Here is a 26,859-nt window from a genome sequence, read left to right as displayed (position 1 = left end):
CCTTCTTTATTGTTTTTCACATTAGATGATACAGTGAACAATGGCATCCTGCATTTGAATGGTTTTCCATATTCAATGTTTTCTTGGATCCTCCTGGTCTGGGATTTATATTTATCCCCCCTCCCCCACCTTCCCTTGTCTTTTCTATGGAGCATCCGAAAAAAATCATAAAAATATAGAATTTCTAAAAATTGAAATTAGATTTATATTTATATTTCGACCTACCGACCCGACATTTTAGCTGAAGAACTGTGTAAACCAAGTTATAAAATAACTAACGCCTTATTTATATATTCACTTGACCTTCCTCGTGTAGAAAATCACCTATGTTTCTTTTTTTTCAAATCAACAATGGGATAATTAGACCAATATTTCGAACATTTCTCGTGCTTTTCACAACTTGCTATGCCCCGTCCCTCAAAAAAGTTGAGTTCAGCGAACCGCAGGTCATGTGACCGTTGACGTCATCTCCATAACGCAACTCTCACAGAGTGGATTGATTAGACGTCGTGCGCCGTATAAAATACGTACAAATGCATTGTGCACGTGTTTGCTATCTCACTGATTGTCTTCTGATTAATGAATGTCTCGATGGTATTGCTACGTTTAAGTTATGAGAAATAAATGGCAAGTGGAGGCAAGCTAACAGCACTGTTGTTGTACATGCATTTATACCAAGGCCGTTGGCATGTGAATCACTTTTTAATTGGGGAGCAAGCGTAATTAATTTCAGAATTTTCTAATTTAAGACAATATTGGTGATGCAGCATGTTTCTGGTGGCAGCAAAAAAAAACTATACACCGAGGACAATATGCTCTTTAAAATCTCAACGTTTTCACAAACGTCAACTGCATGCTTGGTAGGGTAGGGTTCGCTTAGGATAATGAACGTCCCTGCTTCTCTGACACATCGACAAAGGTATTGGGGAGGCAACATGCTTTGTAAAGCACATGAGTATATTTTCTAACTGTACAACTGAGTCAGAATAATACAGTTTGCACCGGCACATAAACGAATATACTTTTTTGCAATACTGTAAAGGAATTAATACTGACTGCACATGGTAATTTGCCCAAAATATAACAGCAATTAAAATGTAAAGTACAATTATTAAATATAAATATATACATATAGTGCAAAGATAATGAGCAGACCTGCACAAAGAAATGAAAACTGCAACAGAAAAATCTTCTTGTTGACTTGTGTATACCCTTGCAATGAAGCTTACAAACAACAAGTAACAATACAGGAATACCCAAGATAAAAAAAACTGACGACAATAAATGTCCATTTGGATATCTGGCAAAATGCCCACTTCATGCTTCCTCAAATCCCCGATACTCCTATTACACGGCCTCATAGCCTCGGGACTCTTACGCATTGACTTGTACATTGTGTGCATGCTAATACAAGGTACTTGTCAACTCTAGAGTCTAGACTAGTCCGCTAAATCCGTGGTCCGTCCGACTAGGCCGATAAATCTGACGTGCTGTAGCTTTCTTTTATTATTCTCTTTTCTTCATTGTTTTCTGCTGGTGCTACATGACGACAGTAGGAATAAAATAAATAAAAAATGTAACAGAACGTCAGATTTATCGGGCTACTCCAGACAATTGTCACAAGGTGTGTTCTGCACACAAGTTTTCATCGTATCCGGACAGCGAGATTGCTTCGTTTTATGCGCGGAGAGATACGGCCGATGACATGCTTGCGATTCATCACATGCTAACAGCTTGCGATTCATTCGCCGCGGTGCAACATGTGCGCTGCACTGGTCACGTCACCTCACTAAAATATTTCTGATATCGAGCAGTATGCAAGTCAAATTTACATGATTGAATTACGAATAGGATTTTGTCTAACCAGTTGTTATTGCCAAGTCTTCCTTCGATGTCCTCCCGATCATCATGAACGACGGGAATTTAATCGCCAGTTTCCTCTGCTTGTCCTACTTCAGGCTTGAACTGGTAAGGCCTTATTCTATTTCCAGCTGCTTGAACTTCACCTCCCGCGAATACGTTATCCGACAATTCTCCTTCTGATTCAGACCAAAATCCTTCATTTCTCTCACACTCACCGTCGCAACCAGACAAATCAAAGTCCATGTCATCCATTATTCAAAACCAAATGTTTGATTTTTTTTATATTTTTTTTTTAAAGCAAAAATGAACGAAGCGATTGAGTCGACCAATCGAATGTGGAAACTCACAGAAAGCCAATAGAATCACGTAGACCACCAACCCAAGTAATTTACGTGCAGCCTTTGTCGTTCTGGAGATGGTCATGTGGGTTACGCCACGCCCCTTTCAGTAGATTTCGGCAGAATTTTTAGGGGCGTTCCCGAAGAGGTTTGTTTTTTTTAATTTTACAGAACGAGTATTGTGAAAAAACATTGTCAGATCTGAAATCACGATGAAAAACTCCTATAGGACGTATATATTGTTACGAATTTCCACCCGCCCGGCGTGCGAGCTACCGCGTTCTCTAATAGCGGTCGTTTCACCCACCGAACGAGCAATTCAGTCGCGACTTCCCGGAACAATGCCGAGAACCAGTCACGGGTGTGCCTTCAACGCACACCACGGCCCAGTCCGTATTCTACCCATGCGAAATAGGGTCAATCGCCGAATATTGATATACCTAAGTACTCGCGCGGATTACCTACCGAGAAACCGTACCTCGGCGGAGGCCTCCTTGGACATGAACCGCTTAAGCGGTCCGTTCCGTTCTGGGATAACCGAGCGGGTATTATCGCCAGACCTCGCCGGACCCGATTCTATTTATCGGTTATTTAAAAACCAACTAATATTCCGCAATACAAGATGGCATTTAAAGTCGGGACCAAGAAAAAAAAAGTCCGGATTCCGCAATACAAGATTAACATTTAAAGAAGCACATTTATTTCTACACACATACACAGGAAAGCAACAATAAATGCAATCGATTGATGAAACACGCATGCAGTCATGCAACCAAACAAGCAATGCGCGGGATGGGCACAAAATACGAGCAAGGACAAAACACTACAACTGACTATTGTTATTATTCACAGACACTTAACAGTTCTACTTGTCGGGACTCGGCGCCACATCATTCACACAAAGAAAAGACCACCCTCGTAGACAAGGGGGTCAGGCTGGGCCCGTAGGCCTTTATGGCGCGGGACTTGGCAGACCGAACGAGTCCCACGAGACCGTGCAGGTTACCTGCACCCTCATGGTGCCTTGATGGGGCGAGTCTCGACGTCCCGTCCCCACGGCAGCTATTCGCGCACCTTCCCCTTGGCAGGCGAGCTCTCTCCAGCTCTCCCCACACAAACGCGCAGGCTTGCGCGACACGGCAGGCAGGGTTGTGCTTCCAGCCGCGTTTCCTTCGCGACGCCCGGACCTCTCCCGACTGACTGCTCCAAGCTCCCGACTCTGACACGAGTCCAGACCTCCACGCAGCTCCTTGGCTTCTCCGAACCCCGATAGACGCTCTCTTCCACCCGACCGACTGCTTGGCGCTTTGCGTGCCCTTTTATTCCCCCGGCGCCCCGCCCTCCCTTCGCGGTGGGGGGGGGGGGACATTCCAACAGAGATTGGCTGGATTAGTTGTTGTTTCCAAACCGTCAATCTTTTTTACCAGAGAAATTGGGTCGGGAGTTGAGTTCCAACCGTAAATCTTGTTTACCAGAGAAATCGGGGCGGGAGTTGTTGTTGTTCCCCTTTGGTGTTCGTGGAGATGTCAGCGGTTGTGTAAAAGTTGGTTGTGGTTGTTGTGGCTGGTGGTTGTTGGTGTGAAGCGGTTGGTCCAAAATAACGATCGTAAAGAAAAACGGCTACCTGAAGATTCACAGCCCTGTCCACACAATAAATCCCATTCAACAATGCTGGGGAAATCTATCTGAACACACACTTGGCGAGATAACTGATCTTGGAGATATCCTTTATGGTGTCCTTTGAATTTCCACAGCCATAACACTATATATATATATATATATATATATATATATATATATATATATATATATATATATATATATATATATATATATATATATATATATATATATATATATATATATATATATAAACATATGTATATATATATATATATATATATATATATATATATATATATATATATATATATATATATATATATATATATATATATATATATATATATATATATATATATATATATAGTAGACGAGGCGTAAGTCGGGACCAAGAAAAAAAAGTGACGACTTGCGCGTATGTGAACATTCATGACTGTGGGGTGAAGGATGAAGTCGCGCGTGGCCTGGACACGTACGTGTGAGAGGGCGCAACAATCTCTAAGCCGGCTATTGTACCAAAAGGGAAACACAATCCTCGGGGCATAGGTGGGGGTTCATTGGTTAGTTGGAAAGTGAGCAAGCAAAGATGGAATTCATGAATCACTTTATCAAAAGTAAAGATAATGAACAACTGTAAGACAACTCGTATACCATCGGTGATGGTATATGACCAACGACAAATGTGGAATGAATGGTTGTTAGAATTCATTCATTTGAATGAATGTAGAATAAGTTTTTTCATATGGAATGAAAACTCGTATACCATCGACAAATTACATGACACACAGTCATCATGATGACTACCACTCAATACCTATGTGAAGTGAGTGTGGTAATGTACAAAACAAGCCAATATAAAACCATGATCGGACTTCAACACGAAGCTCGATCGATCCTTTACTCCTTTCGCCAGAGACTGCATTGCGCAGCCTGTCTACCTCTTCAGATGCATGTGGGACGGAACATCTGACGACTTAGACGAAGTGAAGACTTAGAGATGACCACTTACAGACTTTATTCAAAGTCTGCAAGTCGATTTAACATTAGATATATTCAGGACTTTTTGACGTTTTTGACAGGGACGAGTTACACGCTGCCAACTTACGCCTAGTCTACTGTATATGCAATTTCAGTACTTTTGGGTGTCATGGGACCTTTAAGCTTAACTTTTTCTACTTTTTGGACGATTATATTCAATGAAAAAAAAAAAACTATTGAATGTGCAGAAAGTGTAAATTCATAGAGTGAAATTCCGTACTTAATAACCTGCTTTTGCAATCCATGACAGCACAGTCCACAGGGGTTCTTTTTTTTCAGCAATTACACGCAGTTTGCTGTTTCCGCTTTGGGCGATTTGCTAACATTACAAAATCTCCATGTGCGAGTTTCAGAAGGTGCAACGGATCCCTCCCAGGTCTCGTGTGTGTGTGTGTGTGTGTGTGTGTGTGTGTGTGTGTGTGTGTGTGTGTGTGTGTGTGTGTGTGTGTGTGTGTGTGTGTGCGCGCGTGTCAATCATCCTTTGTGTAGAATGCTCGTTCTCATTAATTGTGCATGCTATGCGCTTTTAGTTTTCTCCGAATAGGAATTTACCATCTGCACATGTGACTAACCACGAGCCGAAATTTTTTTTGGGGTTCATATTTATTTTTTATTTTTTGTATCCAAAGTCGACATTCGTGGAAGACCTGGAACACAGAACAAGAATACCATGGTGAAGAGGGGGTGGGTAGAGGGACACTCGGAGGAAACATGGGTGAGTGTAAGAATAACAACAATGGGGGAAGAGAGTACGACGTGGAATAAACGAGCTTAAAACCAACGATAAGATGAAAAGGGGGGGGTATCCATCCATCCATTGGGGCCATACTCTCTGCAGAGCATTGGTGTTGCCTCATCAGTCACCTTGGCTATTGGGCACAATCCTGGACGGGTCACCACTCCACCACAGGATACCAGCAAGCTGTCATCCTAGTTGCATGGTTTGTTAGTTCATCCCCTTCACAGCAGAAGACAGGGTTTTGCAATGACTGTGTGTGTCTGTCTGGGCCATAGCATTTTTTCCATTTGAGCTTTTGTCATCAAATTTTCAACAAAGCTTTGTTATGAGAATATGGAGACATTATTATTATTATTATTATTATTATTATTATTATTATTATTTTTATTATCAGCTCACCTGGACTTTAGTCCAGTAAACTGATGTGATCGAGCAATGTCCGTAGGCGAGTCTCTGTCTGTTTGACTGACTGACTGTCTGTCAGTTCGTAAACTTTTCACTCATCGCTTGAACCAAACGCATGATTTTGATGAAACTTGACCTCAAGCTTCAGATCTGATGTCTAATGAAGGTGTATTGACCGCATCAAAATCTGTGCTCATTAAGGAGGTCGATGAGGTGTTTGACCACCCCTCCCCCCCCCAAATATGTATTTGCTCTCTTCTCCGAAACTACACACGCAATTTCAATTAAACACGACCACAACCTTCATCACTTATGGTTTACTAAAGTTTGTTCACAGCATTTAAAAAAAACAAGTGGTGCCAGGCACAACAAATCCCACCCATTTAAGGCATAAAGTTATTTTGGGATCAAATTTAAATTTGATACATCCTTAACCTGAATGTTGATTATTACGAATAGAATAAGGAATATTTTAGTCTTAGTTTGAAGTCAATTAAACCATTTTTGACGACGTTATGACCGTAAAATGATTTTGACCTTTCAAGGCCACGTAATGTCAAAGGTCATAGTGTCAAATGAAAGCCAATAAAGGACTTGGTATATGTCTTCCATAGTAAACACTCATATTCCAAACCTTTTTTGACTTATAATGGAAAATTTGTAATTTTGACCGATAACCATGACCCCCAAAACTTCGGGCCCTACCGATCTTCACAAATATGCATTCTTCACTACAGGAATGGGTAGGATTATAAGTGACAAATAGAATAAGGTTCACTATAAGCTTAGTTTGAAGAAAATCAGATCATTTTTGACGAAGTTATGAGCGAAAAACGATTTTGATCTTTTCGTGACCTTGACCTTTGATCCAATTGGACCCAAAAGTTAATGGGGTCGTCCAAGGTTCATTGCCCACCTGTGGATTAAATTTGATAGTGTTTGCTAAAGCCGTTTTGCCATAAAGTTGCTAACAGACAGACAGACAGACAAACAAACAAACACAAATGAAAAATCGTGCTTAGCACGACACTTGGCGAATTAGTTGACCTTTCCGTATCGTGGTCCAAGATGTAATGTCATGGAATGTGTGGTGTTTATTTGTTCGTACATTAATAAAATGACGCGACGTCACAAATGACAATTATCAGGCGCGCGTTGTCATGGTAACGGCAGCAGATTGAAAATTTTCAGAACTCATTTAAAGCCACCATGTGACATTCAACAACTTATCATCGGTGCTTGTTGCCTTCATTCTGATCGTAGAAAATATTTGAAAATACCTCGGAACATTGCTTTTCAACCAGCTTTATGATCCCGTTATCAGGTTTGAAATATGTTGTAAAACAAAAATATGTATTTTATATGTGTTTGTCATGTTTTGGGTGACCCTGACCTTGACCCCTGGTCAATTTCCATCAAACTTTGTACACATGTTAATATTACATGCATAAATAGACAGTATAAGTTTCAATATAAGTGCAAAACTGTTTGAGAAATAGCCATGTGTAACTCACAAAATTACCCATTGGTTTATAATGGACGATAATATAAAGTGATGCAGAATCCAGATCCTGATCTTGAACATCACCAAACGTCACATATCTTTTTTTGCACTGTGGATTTCTATCAGCTGTTAAAATTTCATCCAAATCGGTTAAGAATTGTGACCTGTAGAACGAATATAATTATTTTTAAATCACGCCAATTGCTAAAAACTTTGACGTCATACGCTTGCGGAAACTGTGCATAATTTGTACTAACATGCATTTTTAAAACATCTAGATATTCCATTGAAGTTTGTTTTGGCGTCAACAGGAAGTCGCTACGACTTCCAGTTCCTGAGTTGTGTTCAAAAGCTTGTTTTCACCTTTTTTGACGTGACGTTAAGTGCGATCATGACTTGATTTGATCCCAGACTATTTCAGAAAGATTGGCTATCACGTGTTAAAATTTGAGAACGATTGCTTCAGTAGTTTCGGCTGCACATGAGCGTAAATATTTTTTTAAAAATGACGTCAATAGGCAAAACTTTGATGTCATACGCATGCGAAAACTATGTGTAATTTGTAATAAGATGCATTTAGTAATCATTTAGATATTTGAATGAAGTTTAATTTGGCGTCATAGCATATCGTAGCGACTTCCGGTCACTGACTTGTGTCCAAAAATGTGTTTTCACGTTATGTGACGTCACGTCGCGACGTTTAGTCAGATTAAGACGGGGTTTAGACGCGGACCGTCTCAGGTGGATTGCCTATCATGTGTAAAAATTTAAGAACGACCGGTCCAGCCGTTTGGGCTGTAGACGACCGGACAAACCAACAAACGGAACAGACCAACATACTTGACAAAATCGAAGATTTCGCCAAGTAACAAACCGGACAATTACAATATCCCACTCCCTCCCTCCGGGGGGCGGGATAATAATCAGGGTCAAAGGTGGTCTGCGAGGGGTTTGTGTGACTGTTGCTCCTGATACAGCGTGTGCCGTCCTATTTTTATTGTTCTATGACCTGTTTGTTTTTTGCTCAGCAACCACTTGTTTAACATTTTCAGGGTATAAGCGCTCCACCCTCCATGTGAGAATATTTAATGACAATTGTGACGTCATAGGTGGTGTGGCATGATGATGAAATGCAAAATATTAAAAATATGTCAAACTGCTGATCTGAAAATGTTTTTAAACTTGGCACATCTCATTCCAATGGGGAATAAAGGATCTGAAAGGATGTCATCGGTGAAGTGGTAGACCAGCTTTAAATGTTTTAATCAACATCCTTGTTTACCATTTGAGATTCAGTATGTATGTCAATGCCCTAACATTTGTTTTTTAATCTAATCTTCAACAAATCTTTATTCTGAGATTGTGGAGAACACAAAATGAATAAAATGTAAAAAAAAAAAATTCTTTTTTAATACTGTCGTTTTCATCAAGTTTAGTTAGTGCAAAGTGGATGTGGACTGGCTTTGCATTTTCAGATGCTCTCTATTTTTATTTGATACTAGATGACCCGTGAACCTGTTGGGTTCCTATTGTGACAGCGGTTGATAAAAAATCAGAAAAAAAAGATAGCTCCATCGAACTATACCGCTGAGGTTGTATGCATTGATCAAATAATCCTGAAGAGTACTTCACTGAATCGGGAATTGAGTTTTTTAATATTTTTTTCTGTTGCCCAATTTGAATGAAACTTGATATTGCGCTTCAATGTGAAAAAAAACGGAGAAAAGAAAGTCGAAGAAATCATTGTGCTTAATCTTCTAAACACAATTTTATTTATTAATGAACACAGAAGTATTAGAGCAAAATGGCAATGTTTATTTTATGCTTAAAAATAAATAGTTCCTTGTCCATACTAATGTTTGAGATTTTAAAAATAAATCGCTTCCAAAAAAAAAAGATAGCTCCAGTGAACTATACCGCTGAGGTTGTTTGCATTGATCAAATTCTCCCGAAGAGTACTTCAATGAATCGGGAATTGATTTTTTAATTTTTTTTCGTTGCCTGATTTTAACGAAACTTGATACTGCACACCGTAGCCGAATGGTGAGTAAGGTGGCACTAAAAATTTTGCGCTATTGTGTACCGTTTTGGCTGTATTTCGGGAACATACATGCATACAAGATGGGAGTTTTAGTAATATACTAGACGACCCGTGAACCCGTTGGGTTCCCGTAATGACAGCGGCTGATGGAAAAAAAAATCATTTCAAAAAAATCAAAAAGATGACTCCAGCGAACTATACCGCTGAGGTTGTTTGCATTGATCAAATTCTCCCAAAGAGGACTTGACTGAATCGGGAATTTATTTTTTCGTAATTTTTTTTGTTGCCCGATTTGAACGAAACTTGATACTGCACACCGCAGGAGAATGGTGAGTAAGGTGGCCCTAAAATTTTTGTGCTATCGTGTACCGTTTTGGCTGTATTTCGGGAACATACATACAAGATGAGAGTTTTAGTAATATATAGATCACATGGCTAATTTATTAATATATAGTGGTTTTTGCTTTTTAAAATGAATGCTATTGTGTTCCTGCTTGTCAAGTAAATGAGTTGACTTCCTGGAGCTATCTTTTTAATTTTGCACACAAGGTTCGGATGGCTGCTTTTCAGTCGCTCGGCCCTTTCATATCAACTTTTGCACGTGTGGAATCCGCACAAAATGAATGCACTGAAGACGAGCCAAGGGAACGTGAAAAACAGCATGAGAACGCGGGTACACAATCGACTGTCCAAGAAAATGATCATTTTACGGACGAGCTCACTAATGAGACTGTCGTTGGTGCTCGAGATGGAGTGGAAGATGTCCAGGTCACCATGATGAGCAATGGACTGAGTGACCTGTTGAGAACATCATCTGTTATGATCGGTGCCACACACCATCCATTGAATTGGTAAGCAATTTGTTTGTTTGTATTTGTTTGGAGTGTTTTTCATATGCAGCCTGTGGCTGCTGATTTTTTTTTTTTTATCATTATTGGGAGTGCAGCTGATGCAGTTCCCTGTTTCTAGTAAGCTCGTACTCATTTTGCAGACCTCGGAAGGATGACCGACTGAGTCAATCCACCTGATGCTAATTCAACGGTCCGCCAGAGGTTCAAACTCGAGACCCTAAGATCTTGTCAGCCACCCTAACCGGACAGCTAACACCAAGCTTATTTGTTTGGATTGAAATTGGCTATTTTCAAGAAAGGCAGTTCCAAAGTAGGTGTGGACATTTTTGGGTTTTTTTTTTCCCCCCCTCCTTCTGGAAAATCAAAATGCAGGGGAGTTGATGAAACTTCACCTGCATTATTTCTTGAGCTATTCCCCTGCCATACATATACACTTGCCCCAATCAGTATGCTCGCGCTTTGAATCAATATGCCTATAAATACTTTGGAGGGGTGTGAAGCCATTTCAGGACTGCTTAGATGTAGATGCCTTCATCATCGAGAAACTTAATGTCATCCAGAAGCTCTTTGAGTGGTCAAAAAAAGATTAACATCACAATGTGACAAATCTGGACTGTACAGGGAATGGTTTGGAACTTCTGAAGCTATCTGGGTGAGAGGAGCACTGGTTACATTTTTCTGAATGAGGAAAGCATTACGGTGCATAATAATCACACACACAGAGACAGAATACACTCACCTCCACTTGTTCCTCTTTCCCCCTGCCACCCACCTGTGGAACCAACTTCAACATTCTCTTCAATCTCATTCCTCACTCAAGGTCTGTCTTCAAGACAGCTGTTCACCACTATCTCAGATCTTCCCCAATCCAAAATCATCTTTTCTACCGTCGTTAACCCCCGCCTCACCTCAATCCCTCCTCCTTCCAAATTTCCTTTTTTTTTTTTTTCCTTCTGTATCCATCTTGTCCACCCCATGTGTCCATTCCTCCCCTGTTTGTCCAAGTCTCCTGTCTTGTCCTTCACCTCCGCTGTTGGTGTCCCCCCCCCCCACACACACACACACACACACTTTTTCTCCTGTTCCTTTTGTTCTGTTGCGTCTTGATCCATTCAGTGTACTCGCTCTTCCACGCGCCTCAACTATGTATTAAAATAAACGAGCAGAGTACCTGCCCGACGGGCGATCTTGTTCCAAGCATGCAACACGTTCTTCTGATGCATACCTTTATTTTGGTGGTGTGGAGGAAACTGACAGCTCTACTGTATATGCAAAAAGAAAAAAAAAAGACCCGTGTTGCATGCATGAAGCAAAAACATACCTTCTGCTTATGATTAAAAGCACCTCTGGAAAACGTACCATACTGATTGGGGTCTCTGAGTTGGCTGAGCGTTACGCTAATTGGGTACCACACGTCTCGTCTCAAATGAGGCCGAGCGAAGCCAGAGATGTGTGGCATGGTCTTTGTTCACAGCGTTTAATAGCTGCAGCCAATCGACCCTCAATGAGATTTCCCAATATCAAAATTTTAGGAGACCAGGTATATTTAATAATGCAATAATGGTCACAAGGGAAGGAATTTACAAGGAGCAATCCAATAAATATATAGGACAACCCTTCCTCACTACCGAATATGCACCCACGATACCAACAATGAATGGGATCATTAAATAACTCGGCCTTAGGGCCCAACAAGCATGCCACAATAGATGGAGGGAATCTAGAAGACAAGAAGAGCTACCAGGACAAACCTGTCAGTTGTGCAGGAGTCCATAGGCAGATGGTGGTGGTTCATGGCAGGACAATGTACCACTGCGTTTGGGCACTGGGTCCTGTGATCGAGCCATAGGAGAGAGAGAGTACGTGGCTTTGGCTCTGGTGGGGTGTAGCTCTGCAGCTCCCATGGAAATGCAGCCTCCATAGGATCCCTGACACTATATCCAATCGACAATGTAACCACATTTCCATCAGCTCCCATGGCTTTTGATTGCTGATTCAGGGTATCTCCTGTACCCCTGCATGAGCTCCACCCTTTTTGCTCCTCCAGGTTCATGCGTCATCCATGATGCACCACGCTCCTGTCCTCTCACTCCTCTCCTCTCATTCACCACTGGCCTACAGCCGAGTCTGTGGGTTGGGGGGTTGAAACCTATCCGTGACCCTTCACCTCAACGGCTGCCAATGGCTCGGCTGGTTCCGTGAATTTTGTTTACCCACCCAGCTAGCACCTCAAGGCATAGCAAAACGCTGAAAAGAAGTGTTCGGACAGATTTACTGAGGTTAAGGAGTAAGGATGTTAAAATGTGGTCAAGAGGATTGGGATTTTTAGACATGGGCATTAGGAGGGTGAGACGTCATTTGTCTTTTACAGAAGTGACACACATTTAATAAATATTTGCATTCGCCAAGGTTAAGCCTTTTTTTTTCAGACTACCCATATGACCTTAACCTTCCACAATTTTTTAACTTTTTTTTTTGTATACTTCGTCGAGGCTTTCATAAGAGCTAAAGGCCCGGTCACACCTTGACGATTTAGCCAGCGATGGCAACGTATTAAAATGTATCTAAAACGCTGGCTTACGTTGAACTTTTGATGTTTTTTTTTAAAGATTCGGACGTATTCATAGCGACTTGGTCTTACGTATAACGCATTGGTAACGGACACAGAATGTTTCGTTGTGTTATAGATAACTTATACCAACGAATGCTGAACCTGTTGTCGGCCTACACAACCCATGTCCAACGATAGTCTAACTTAGGCATAGCGCGTTGCACGCATCGCCGACGATGTTGTGACGTAGCCTATTAAAAGGCTGACGCACAACGATTCGAATCATAACTGCCGTAGAAATGGAAGTGTCAACATCGCGGTCACATCTTGGCGATCTTGCCAGCGTATGCCGACCTAAGAAAAATGTGTCTAAAACATTGGGGCACGTCAAATACGGTATGAGTAAGTTTGGTATACGTGAGTAGAACGCTAAAGTACGCTATCATACGTCGTAGTAAGTAGAGTACATCAAGAAATTTTAAACATGTTCAAAATTTTACGACGTACTCGGCGTATGACACACGTTCCGCATGCGATGGGGATAAGTTTTACACACGATATGTGGACGCTTGCACACGTCCACAAAGGCTACTTATAAGCTACTCATAAGTCGAAACACGTCGCGGTAATGTCTTTTTTTACGCGAAACTTATTTCTAACTTATGTTTGACGTGTTTTGAACCAATTCTTTACGTAGTCCCAACACACATCGACGTATGTAGATGTATTCCAATGACGTCTTCCGGTCGACAAAAAAAATAAATGAACGTGTTTCTAGCTTACAACTGCCATATCAAGACGTGTTCCCAGCGGTTTTGGGAATTGGTATATAAAAATGCTGCTCATAAAAGGGGAACCCAACATTGTTTTCGAGTCCTTTTTGAGTCGATGTCCATGTCAGCAGTAACAGTATCAGTATCAGTATCAGTATCAGTATTAGTAGTAGTTTGTTCATGTTGGCAGTAGTAGGTGAGTGTGAGGGGGAGGGTGTGGGTTATGATGGATCGTCCTTGCGTTTAACGATTTAACGATTTAAATGATAAACTCAACGATTTAAATGGCTGCATCTCCACTATTGAAAGTAGACGCTTGCGCTCAACAATTGGATTTTTTTACACTCAACGACTTTTAAACGGTACCACTCAGCTATTTTCATTGTTTACAATGAACGATTTAAATTGCTGTCACTCGTCTTTGTTTTTTGACGCTGGCGCTCGGAAATTTTAATCGTTTCTATTGAACGTGCTAAATTGCTCAAACCCCACTATTGAAAGTAGATGCTTGCGCTCAACAATTGGATTTTTTTTACACTCAACGACTTTTAAACGGTACCACTCAGCAATTTCATTGTTTACAATGAACGATTTAAATTGCTGTCACTCGCCTTTGTTTTTTGACGCTGGGGTTTGGAAATTTGAAGCGTTTCTTCTGAACGTGTTAAAACGCTCAAACTCGACTATTTTAAATAGACGCTGCCGATGGACAATTGGAATCATAGCCAAGCTAGACATCGAAGTGTGAACATCCTCGTCATGCTGAAGAAAAGTTTGAAGAATGCTGCAAATAAGTGTCCTGGCCGTGGCCGTGGACGCTGACGCAAGGACGATCCATTTTCCCGACGTCTTTCAGCCTATAAGTAACTTAAAAGTAACGTCTGTCGATGTGTGGCAACGATCGCGTAACGTGCCAACAACACGTTAATCATAGGTTAGAAATAAGTTTCGGGTACGCTAAACATTACCTCGGCGTGTCTCAACTTATGATTAACTTATAAGTAGCATGTGTTGACGTCTGTCAACGATCGCAGACCGTGCATACAACTTGTGGCCAGCGTAGCGGACTGTGTGAGTCATACGCCGGCATACGTCGTGAAATTTCAAGCATGAAAAAATTTGAGGACAACCAAAAAGTACAACGTTTAAAGCCAACGTACAACGACGTATGGCAGTGTTTTTCAGCGTGCTCTCAATGTTATCAAAACTTACCCATAACGTATTCAACGTGTGCCAGCGTTTTAGAAAAAAAATTCAAAAATCGGCATACGTTGGCTAAAACGTCAAGGTGTGACCGGGCCTTAACACGCAGAACTTGTAATAAAGGCAACAGGAGACAAGAGTGGATGAGAGAGGGAAGCACAACAGTCGGGAACAGTGACATCAGATCTGTGGAAGAGAGAGAGATGGGGCGGGGTACACAGGGTAAACAAGATAGACACTGCAGGGACTTTCAGGAAGGAAACGGGGAATTTTAAGGAATTGGGTTTGAGGTGGGCTACTGGGGGTAGAAAAGATCATGTTTTTGGATGGAGGAAGATGTGAGGTCATGGTGAACATCTGTTTTGAAGATCTGGTGGAAAGAGTGGGGTTTAAGAGGGTGTGGGAGTTTATTCCAGAGGTGGGGAAAAAGAGGAATGAAAGAGTGAAGGTGAGCAGTGATTCTTGATTTTGGCAGTTTCACCAGAAGGAGGTTGTAAGCCCTGCAGAAATATTACTGGGACAGAATGGGGCGGGGGGGGGGGTGGGGGTAAGGTCGGTAGAAGACAGAAAGACCACTGACCTGCCTGCGATGAGAGGGTGAAAGACTCAGTTTCATTGCGGGAGATACTAATGATCCTAAAAGCTTTGGTTTTCACAGCGTGAAGAGATTAGCTAGGTATGAGGCAGGTGCATCAGCCCAGAAGGGAGAGTAGTTCTCCATTAAGCTGTGGATGAATGCTTTGTATGTGGTCAAGAGTTTAGGTATGCCAAGGAAGGACTGCATGATGGACGATGCCCAGTCGACAACTGGCGTTGGAGGCCAGCTTGGAAATGTGGCTTTCCCAGGAAAGATCATGACAGATAGTGAGGCCCAAAAACTTGAGACAAACCTTTTCAAGAGGATTGTTGAGAAAGTAGATGGAAAGGGGGGTGGGGTGAGGGGAGTTTCCAGATGGTCCTTTCATAGAGACGTGGTGAGAGTGAGATTTCGGAGAGACATTTATGGATAGAGTATAAATTAAGAAAATGTGTCCCCATCTACAATCTATCTATAAAATTCAACATCATAAAAATTGGAGGAAAATTATTCCAGTTGTGATCATGAAGGTGGTTTTTGTTAATTTGGTCACAATCCCCAAAAAGTAGGTTAAGGACACTAATCAAATATCAGATGCACAACCTGATATTTGATCAGTGTCTGTCTCCTGTGGATTTCTCATGCCATATTCATATCCACCCACTTCTTGTCCTACATGGCCATTTAAGTCTGCACCAATTATAACCTTCTCACCAGCTGATACCTTCCTGATTAGGTCTTCTAACTGCTCTCTGAATAATGCCTTTCACCTGGTCTGACCACCCAGTTTGTGGCAAGTACACTGAGATTATATTCACCAGTCCATTCTCTGCTACCAACTTTACTGGAATCAACCTATCACTAATTATCTTCACTTCCAGTACTTTCCCTTTCCACTCCTTCAATAAGACTTCAACTCAATTTCTCTTTCTCTGTTCTCCACAGTAATAAAATTTGTAGCCTTCTTCTAGTTCTGTTGTACTCTTCCCAATCTATTTTGTCTCCTGTACACACAAAATGTCAACTTTTTCTTCTCAATATGGTAGCCACCAACTCTCTCCCATCGTCCATCGTACCAACATTCCATGTTTCAACTTTGCTCTCATTTTTCTCAACTTGCATCTTTAGTTGCATCTGCGGATTATGCGGTACCCCTTTCCCATTTCTCATAACAGTTGGGGGGTCGGTGCCATGTGTCGCTTGAAGGGGATGCCCTAGTCCTTCGTGAAACCACTGGATCCAAGATTAATTATGGCACATCAAACTGTTGTGCCCACCGCAAGAGCAAGACTGGTCAATGTACCTCTGCCAGGATCAAGCATAATGAGATACCGAAGTATGGGGCATTGAGCTATTTGAATCAGATAAAAGGAAAGGGAAAAAAGTGTCTTCTAATTACCAATGGCAACATGTACATTCCTGTACAGTTGGAATCGCTTGTGCAATGTCTACGTTAACACAACACCAATCCTTCCCTGTCCAAAACGATATTGGGCTTTCCTCAACTATATTCGAGTTCAAATAAATGTGGATTCCCATCAGAAAACTCCATTGTATTTGAGTGTTCATTCAAATAACTAACCAAATGTAGCACTGGAGTATCAGGAGGAACAGACGGGCAGAGATGGAGTCATCAGGAGGAACTTGGATAGGATTCCGGTTTCGGCTGCTACTTCTCTACCCTCAAGCCCATCCAGGTGAAGCCAAGTGAACCTTACAAAAACTACTTGCAAGATTCACCCCTCCATAGACAAAGAAAAAGAAAGAGAGGGAGATGAGGACAGAATAAACACACACTCGCACACACAAACAGAAAACACCCACACTACATTCCAACAGAAAGCATACAAACCACACACATCCCACCCCCATCCCCTTATTAAAAAACACATTATTTCTTATTATTATTTCACACAACTTCCAATGCTACGGGAACCTGTTTACATGAAAACCAACAAACCTTAAACAAAGGATTACAATGATATTTAAAAACCTTCTCACATGACCGAATCAAGCTCTTAGCACAATAACCCCTCTCTAACATGATGGAACACATCATCTTGGCATGAACTACAAAATCATTCTTAACAGAACAAATTCTAGCAAATCTAATAAGCTGAAATGAAAAGAAGCAGCATTGAAACAAAACTGCCCACAAAGACTTTTATTTGAGGTTCTTGGTGCTTGTTGTCATTTCCACAAGTGTATCCAGTGCCGTCTTGGTGAGAGCCTTGATTTCTGCCAGCATCATCAGGTTTTTTTTTTTTTTTTCATTCCCAAACATTTATAAACTACAATGACACTCGATACAGCGCATAAAACTGCCAGGCTAAACAGTTTTATTTTGTATCCCACTGATGGGCCGAATCTGCATCCGGATCATAAATCAAGTCAAATCGGCTTGTTCTTGTCACCTCCCCAACTCATCCACTAAGTTTTGTCGTAACTTGTCAACTTTTTCGAATATCAGGCGATGTATTGTTTGTGGCCCTGTCTTTCAATGGTGAAGAATCGCTTAAAATAACAAGAATTGCCCTCGGTGAAAATGCTTGAAGCTGGCTCCAGATGTTCAACAAAATCTAATCAATTCGTCCTTGTCACACACCCAACCTGCCCACCAAGTTTTGTCCGATTCTGTCCATAACTTTTTGAGATCTGCTCACAGACAAACAAACGAGTGAAAAAGATAACCTCCGTCCCCCTTCGGTGGAGGAGATAAACTATGGTGAGTATTTGAGTTTAGTAAGATATATCATAAACTAAATTGATAGTAATGGAGGCTGGGTTTTGGATTACATTTTAATGATTCATTGTTTTTTCAGTTCTGTGTAGCCATGAGTGTATTGGAGAGGTTTCATTCATTTTGTTCAGTGTATGAAAGCATGGTCTGTCTCAACTGATTAAATCTGGTTAACTATTTTTTTTTCTTTACTCATTACCTTCGCATTCTGCGAAAGGTTATGTTTTGGTCGGCGTGTATTTATTCATTTATTTATTTATTTATTTATTTATTTATTTATTTATTTATTTATTTGTAATCTTGTGATTCGTATAACTCAAAAAGTATTAAACCGAATTGCATGAAATTTGGTGGGATGATTGGTTATTAGCCAGGAAGCATTCGATTATATTTTGGGATCGTTCGGGTCAAAGGTCAAGGTCAAGGTCACGAAAAGGTCAAAATCGTCTTTTTACGATAACACGGTCAATTTGCATGCAACTAACGCCAAAATGTTCAGAATTCAACGCCTCGTCTTGTGATATGCAATATGACACAATGACGCCCATACTCTTGTTACCGGTTAGGGGTCAAAGGTCAGGGGGGTCACGACCTTGAAAAATATGCGGTTTTTGTCATAACGCGGTCAATTCTTGTCCGCTTTACATGAACCCAGCACCAAAATGTTCAGAATTTAATGCCCAATCTTGTGACACAATGACGTCATAACACATGTCACCGGTTGGGGTAAAATGTCGGGGGGGGGGTCACGCCCTTGAAAAATATGCGGTTTTCGGCATAACTCAGTCAATTCTTATTCGATTTGCATGAAACCAGCATCAAACGAGATTACCTTCTCTTGTTGAAACGTATTCACCGAGCTTGCGAGTGAAGACTCGCCAAAACGACATGAGTTGATTGTTGTTTAGTCCGTAGCCCCCGAAAGTCGGGGGGGGTCATGACATTATAGATATGTGGTTTGTGTCATAAGACCATTCATATGAAACCAGTTCCCCACACTCATACCAAGAACAAAAAAAGTAGTGGTGGCGAAGGTATGCGCTCTATGAGTGCCCGTTCTAGTTCATGTTGTGTTCTAACACTGAAGAACTGAATGGAGAAATCATTAAATCTTTAATATTCATTTTGTCCTTTTTAAAAGTTTATTATATTTTATTTTTATTTTTAATTGTCCATTCGGTAATTTGCATTCTTTCTCTTTTTCCACTGGTGTTGCAGGCAAGGTGGTGCAGAGCAGCAGAAGGAAACTTCCAGTGCTGTTCAGGGAAATAACACCACTGCCAACAAGGTGCAGCGTCTTACAGGCAGGGCGTGCTGTGAAGAAGGTGGATGTGATCTGCTAGGGCAGGGTGGCTCACTGGAAAAAGACAGTGATGCTGGTCAGATGACTGAAAGTTTATGGAAGAGTAGAGCACATGAAGGAACCGGTGAAAAATGGGAGTTGCACTTGCCAAGGCATTTAACTCCTGATGAAAATGCGGTTACATCGTTGATTGGATATAGTGTCAGGGATCCTATGGAGGCTGCATTGTCAATTGGAACTTCTGATGTAATGCAAGAGCAATGTAAAACCTCCAAAGCTACTTCAGGACTCGAGAAGCCAGAGACTGCTTACTCTTCCTTCCTTTTTTGGAGGGACCCCTTGCCGTGCGTTACACATGACTTGGAGTTTCTGACTCGGGCAGCCGAGAACTGTCATGATTGGGGAAGCTCTGGGTGTACCAAGTTTGCTGCACGGGAGGTAAACGGAGAACCTGTGAGATGGTCGTTGGACAGCAGCCAGCCTTCGGGACCGAACTGTGAACCGACTGGTTTCCGATGTCATTGCAACACGACTTCTGAAGGTTTGCACAATTTTTTTTATATCTGGGTTGAGTGTTTCAGGAAACTTGAGAGTTGTTGAATGCAAAGGGATGTGAACCAAGTCTTGCACTGGTGATAATGGAACTGTCAAGGCAAAAATTTCTGTGACTTGTGTAATTGATATCAGTGACATTCCAAGCTTACTTGGCTCCTCGAGCAATGTTCTATCTATCTGGCTGTTGTTTGGGAGCTACACAGCACTGTCAAGTCTGGCAGTTCACTCAAACCGACTGGCAGGTACTGCAATCTGTTCTTTCAAATGCGGTCCGGGGATATATCGATCATACTGGTTATTCCAGTATTTTTCATATCGATACACTGGTATTGGCATTTTGAACATTCCGGTATATCACCAACAAGTCGAAGAATGGTGTTTACAATCTTTAAATACCATACATCATTTTAAAAGCTTTGCACTTTGCTATAGCACAACAGTGGAATGTATGATGTCAAGATGTACTGGGAAGTCCGTTCAGTGGGTTTTAATTTTTAACCTTCAACACCCAAGCACTGTACAGACAATCACATTTTTCTTTGCCCTCATGGCTGTTTTTAAAGCGATTGCCCATTGGTTATTTTATATGAATTGGGTGTGCTTTAGAAAGCCTGTACCAATTACCGATATGGCGATCCGTGATGGTCATATCGACCTGTGCCGATTACCAACACTGATCTCGCTTTAAACAAAATAATTTTCAATATAATACAAGTTTAAGTTGGAAGTTAAACAACCTTTATCATTTTGGGGAAAAAGCCCCATGTGGGAATACTTTGAAAAATTACCGTGCGTCAATGATGTGTACCTCCATATATGAATATGTCATGGACCATTATAAGTATATGTGGAAAAATTATGAGCCCAGACGGGGAATCAATTTCGGGCATTTCCGGTCTGGGTTTCCTGGTTTGGGCCTGTAATTTTTCCACATGTACTTATAAATGTTCCTTCTTCATTTATTTTATTTTATATTATAGATACAGTATATACAGCTCTGGATAAAATTGAGACCACTGAAAAATTATCAGTTTTTCTGTTTTTACTCTTTATAGGAATGTGTTTGAGTAAAATGAACATTTTTGTTTTATTCTATAAACTACTCACATTTCTCCCAAATTCCGAAGAAAAATATTGTCATTTAGAGCATTTATTTGCAGAAAATGACAACTGGTCAAAATAACAACAAAGATTCAGTGTTTTCAGACCTTAAATAATACAAACAAAACAAGTTCATATTCATTTTTAAACAACACAGTACTAATGTTTTAACTTAGGAAGAGTTCAGAAATCAATATTTTGTGGAATAACCCTGATTTTCAATCACAGCTTTCATGCGTCTTGGCATGCTCTCCACCAGTCTTTCACATTGCTGTTGGGTGACTTTATGCCACTCCTGGCGCAAAAATTCAAGCAGCTCGGCTTTGTTTGATTGCTTGTGACCATCCATCTTCCTCTTGATCACATTCCAGAGGTTTTCAATGGGGTTCAGGTCTGGAGATTGGGCTGGCCATGACAGGGTCTTGATCTGATGGTCCTCCATCCACACCTTGATTGACCTGGCTGTGTGGCATGGAGCATTGTCCTGCTGAAAAAACCAATCCTCAGTTTGGGAACATTCTCAGAGCAGATGGGAGCAAGTGTTCTTCCAGGACAACCTTGTACGTGACTTGATTCATGGGTCCTTCACAAAGACAAATCTGCCCGATTCCAGCCTTGCTGAAGCACCCCCAGATCATCACTGATCCTCCACCAAATTTCACAGTGGGTGCGAGACACTGTGGCTTGTAAGCTTCTCCAGGTCTCCATCTAACCATTCGATGACCAGGTGTTGGGCAAAGCTGAAAATTGGACTCATCAGAGAAGATGACCTTATTCCAGTCCTCTATGGTCCAAGCCTTATGGTCTTTTGCAAACCTCAGCCTTGCTCTTCTTTGCTTCTCATTGGTGAAGGGCTTTTTTCTAGCTTTGCACGACTTCAGCCCTGCCCCTAGGAGCCTGTTTCGAACCGTCCTCGCCGTGCACTTCACCCCAGCTGCCGTTTGCCATTCTTTTTGTAGATCACTTGATGTCATCCTATGGTTGTTGAGTGACATTCGAATGAGTTGGCGGTCATCCCGGTCAGTGGAAAATTGTTTTTGCCCTCTGCCAAGTCTGTAGTTTTGTTGTCCCCAATGTCTGCTGCTTGACCTTGTTCTTATGAACCGCCGTCTTTGAAATTTTAAGGATGGAAGCAACGTAATGCTCACTGCATCCCTCTGCCAGTGAAGCCAGAATTGAACCCTTCTCTTCCTCACTCAAAACTTTTCTTTTCAACTCTTTTGGCATGGTCAATAGTTATTTTTTTGATCCCATTTACTTTTGAGGTACTACTAGCACTGTTTTTGCCATCCAGCTGGTCCCATTGCAAGAGGATAGTGATGACCACAGCAGTGGTTTTTATACTTTTCCTTGTTAAATAAGATTCGGTTCAGGTGATCACCTAATCAGTACCTCACTAAGTAGAATGAGCTGTGCCTGTGTTGGAATTCAACAGACACTGGAATGGAATGGCTGCCATACATGTAGAGATGCTAATTTTTAAAATTTTTGGAGTTGTCCATTTTTTTCCAGAGCTGTATATATATATATATATATATATATATATATATATATATATATATATATATATATATATATATATATATATATATATATATATATGTAAAATTAGGTCATCTCTACCGAGATGACCTAATAAAGCCGGACCAAATGTCCGTCCGTACGTCCGTCAATTTTTCTTTCCGATCTTGATGAAACTTAGTATGTGGGTAGAGGTCGATGAGTGTTGCACAACGATATAACTTTTGTCCGGGTTCAAGGTCAGGGATGAGGTCACGTAAGTTATAAAAATCGCCATTTTCAAAACCTATCTAGTCTGCCATTCTACAAGATATTCAGCAACTGTTTATTGATTATGATAGTAAAAAAATATTATCTTGTATATAACCAGACATATTTTTGAATTTCCTTCCCGTTTGATCGTCACATGATCTGGAAGATGGCCAAAAACGCCGATGCGATTCGCAAAGAAGGAAGGAAGGAGAAATGAAATATAAATAATATGGAATAAGCAAAGCCTAGAATCGAACGTAGAATTCTTCTTACATTCGCTTCTGACTTTACATAAAACTTGTTCACAACTGTATACTTGCCAACGATACCGTGGCACGTGTAAGCGCCGCACAGCTGATGATTTTGACGCAATTTCCGGTTACTTTGGCCTGGATTCTGGATCAGCGAACAAATAATGTAAATCACAATTAAAAAAATATTTTTTGATGATGCGGGAGATATCTTTATTAAAATTAACTTTGGGGGAAAAATAATTGAATAAATAAATAAAGGATCACTTCTGGTCAAAAATAAATTAAAAGTTCCGGAAAGACTTTCAAAATCACTCCCGGAAATGTTAAATACTAAATATACACTTCCTGTCATGAAAAAAAAATCACCTTTGGAAGTATAAATTAACTTTGGGAAATAATAATTGAATATATAAATAAACACTTCCGGTCATGATCTCCCGGCATGCATCATTCTCCATGAAAAAAAACGGAAACAAAAAAACCCAGCAACAAAACAAAAAACGGAAGCAAAATGGTTATAGCCAATGACACGGATTCACAATTGCCAAGGTATTGTGTTGTTTTTGTTGTTTCCTATTCTCTCATGTGTACGCGTTAAGTAATATTCACATGATTGAAATAGAAATCTCTCAGGAGAAGTGAATTCTTGCAGAATATTTTCTGGAGGGCCCACTTGGCTGCGCTTGGATAGTTTGAGGGTTGGGGAGTCGCAGCTGAAACCCGAATCCTATCCAGGTTCCTCCTGATGACTCCATCTTTGCTCCTTACTTCTCTGGGTTCCTTCTTGGTCTTCTGTTTCATCAAGCTCGATGGGGAACGTCGGTGAACAGCAATCTTCAATTCTCTCCACAGATTCTCAATGGGATTCTAGTCTGGGCTTTGGCTGGGCCACTCAAGGACTTTCACATTCTTGTTCTGAAGCCAATCCAGTGTTTCCTTGGCTGCATGCTTGGGTCATTGTCCTGTTGGAACGTAAACCTTTGCCGGTCTAAGATATTTTGCACTCTGAAGCAGGTTCTCCTCAATGATTTGGCTCCATTCATTGTTCCTTCTATCCTCACAAGTCTCCCAGTAAATGCCACTGAAAAGCATCCCCAGAGCATGATGCTGCCACCACCATTGTAAACGGTAGGGATGGTGTTAGATGGGTGATGAGCTGCGTTCTTGGGACCTTTCAACACTCGAGAAATTGTTTAAACCCTTCCCCAGATCAACGCCACCTCACAATTCTATCTCGGAGTTCTACAGACAGTTCTTTGCACTTCATGGTAGAGTTTCTGCTCTGCCATGCACTGTCAACTGTTGGACCTTGTATAGAAAGGTGTGTTTCTTTATATATCATGTCCAGTCAATTGGATTGGCCACAGGTGGACTCCAATCAAGTTGTAGTGACATCTCAAGGATGATTAAAGGAAATTGGATGCACCTGAGCTCATTTTGGAGTGCCATAGGAAAGGGGTTGGATATTTATTAACTCAGGACATTTCAGATTTTCATTTTTATTTAATTTGGAAAAATGTCTAAAAACATGTTTTCACTTTGTCCTTTTGGGGTATTTTGTGTGGCTGTGACATTTAAGTTTAATCCATTTTAAATTCAGGCTGTAACACAACAAACTGTGCCTTAGTCGAGGTGGTGAATACTTTTTGAAGGCACTCGCTGTAGAGAAGACAGAGATGGCTGTCCGTTCGTCTGTTTCGCAGTTTACGTTGATTGGCTGTGTGAGGCTGGATGCAATGTGATTGGCTCCTGGCAAGATTGAATAATGTATCATATAGGCTTATTAAAAGCTGATTATAGAAATCAATTTCCATATTTGACAATCGGAACTCATGGCCTAAATAATTGTCAAATTGGACATTTTTTTTTATTTTTTTTTTTAGGAAAGTGATTCCCCCCTCCCCCAACCCAATATAATTAAATAATAGGCTCCTTGGGTCATGAAGTAAAATGGCTCCAAATTTTTTTTTTCACTCTTTTAAAGGTAATTGTTGTGTCTGATTTTATTTTACACCGCCCAGGGACACCAGTTGTGATCTTTTTGAATTTGGATTCTACCTTTTGGATCTTTCTCCCCTTGAACGTCATTGTCTGTTCTGTGTTGTTGCTCTTCCGTGAGCGTCAATCTGATGCATAAGACAATATAACATCCAGCATTCTTTTATTATGTATATTTCTCATGTTCACGTTTCTCGAGTTGGAACTTCAAAAGCTTTTACTATTTTGGCTCCAAATTGGAGAACACAAAATGGTGTTTACCCAGAAATCTTGCATATACGACTGTCCAACTGATGTATCACATCCAAGACAAGTGTGCGTGAAAATCTAGAATCCTGAGAACTTGAACAAGCATGAGATACAGCACAGAGGCAAAAGAGCCGGTTACGACAACTCTTTGGATCTGATGAGCAGGTCCAGAACAACTTTTTAAAGTCAATGGGAAGTGAGAAGGAAGGGTGTTGGTAGTGATGAGACTTGAAATGCCCATTCACATTTCCCTTCACTGCTGGGGAGGGGGCAGGTGGGAGGAGGTAGGGGAAGGTGTAGGAGAAGGGGTGGGGTGGGAATCCAGGGGAAGGGGTGGGGTGGGAGTCCAGAGGGATGGGAAGGGATCGGGTGGGAGTCCAGAGGGAGGGGAAGGGGTCGGGTGGGAGTCCAGAGGGAGGGGAAGGGGTCGGGTGGGAGTCCAGAGGGAGGGGAAGGGGTCGGGTGGGAGTCCAGAGGGAGGGGAAGGGGTCGGGTGGGAGTCCAGAGGGAGGGGAAGGGGTCGGGTGGGAGTCCAGAGGGAGGGGAAGGGGTCGGGTGGGAGTCCAGAGGGAGGGGAAGGGGTCGGGTGGGAGTCCGGAGGGAGGGGAAGGGGTCGGGTGGGAGTCCGGAGGGAGGGGAAGGGGTCGGGTGGGAGTCCGGAGGGAGGGGAAGGGGTCGGGTGGGAGTCCAGAGGGAGGGGAAGGGGTCGGGTGGGAGTCCAGAGGGAGGGGAAGGGGTCGGGTGGGAGTCCAGAGGGAGGGGAAGGGGTCGGGTGGGAGTCCAGAGGGAGGGGAAGGGGTCGGGTGGGAGTCCAGAGGGAGGGGAAGGGGTCGGGTGGGAGTCCAGAGGGAGGGGAAGGGGTCGGGTGGGAGTCCAGAGGGAGGGGAAGGGGTCGGGTGGGAGTCCAGAGGGAGGGGAAGGGGTCGGGTGGGAGTCCAGAGGGAGGGGAAGGGGTCGGGTGGGAGTCCAGAGGGAGGGGAAGGGGTCGGGTGGGAGTCCAGAGGGAGGGGAAGGGGTCGGGTGGGAGGGGAGGGGGAGGGGAGGGTGGGAGTCCAGCGGGAGGGGGAGGGTGGGAGTCCAGCGGGAGGGGGAGGGGAGGGGTCGGGTGGGAGTCCAGAGGGAGGGGAGGGGTCGGGTGGGAGTCCAGAGGGAGGGGAGGGGTCGGGTGCGAGTCCAGAGGGAGGGGAGGGGTCGGGTGCGAGTCCAGAGGGAGGGGAGGGGTCGGGTGCGAGTCCAGAGAGAGGGGAAGGGGTCGGGTGGGAGTCCAGCGGGAGGGGGGTGTTTAGGAGGAGAAGGGGGAATTGATGTGAGGAGGGACGTTGCGTTTCCTGGCAACACCAGGTACTCTTGCTCGTTATTAATACTACCATACATTACAAT

The 26,859-nt window shown here is 42.1% G+C and overlaps 1 protein-coding gene across 4 annotated transcripts in view; it reads left to right on the top strand.

The window, feature by feature from the left end:
• Window positions 1-26,859, top strand: part of PPP4R1 (protein phosphatase 4 regulatory subunit 1) — a 66,943-nt gene that overhangs the window by 14,791 nt on the left and 25,293 nt on the right. For 3 of the 4 annotated variants that reach the window (XM_085892655.1, XM_085892652.1, XM_085892654.1), the window contains exons 10-11: window positions 10,101-10,402; window positions 19,465-20,090. In XM_085892655.1, coding sequence (XP_085748781.1) covers window positions 10,101-10,402; window positions 19,465-20,090 — 928 coding nt within the window. The remainder of the gene's footprint in view (window positions 1-10,100; window positions 10,403-19,464; window positions 20,091-26,859) is intronic. The other variant, XM_085892653.1, reaches the window with a different exon arrangement.

This window comes from Eptatretus burgeri, chromosome 8 (genome assembly GCF_056783735.1).
Source record: "Eptatretus burgeri isolate ZD-2024b chromosome 8, Ebu_testis_v1, whole genome shotgun sequence".
NCBI classification, from domain to species: Eukaryota; Metazoa; Chordata; class Myxini; order Myxiniformes; family Myxinidae; genus Eptatretus; species Eptatretus burgeri.
The sequence above is the reverse complement of the archived record's forward strand: the minus strand, read 5'-3'. Positions and strand labels throughout refer to the sequence as shown.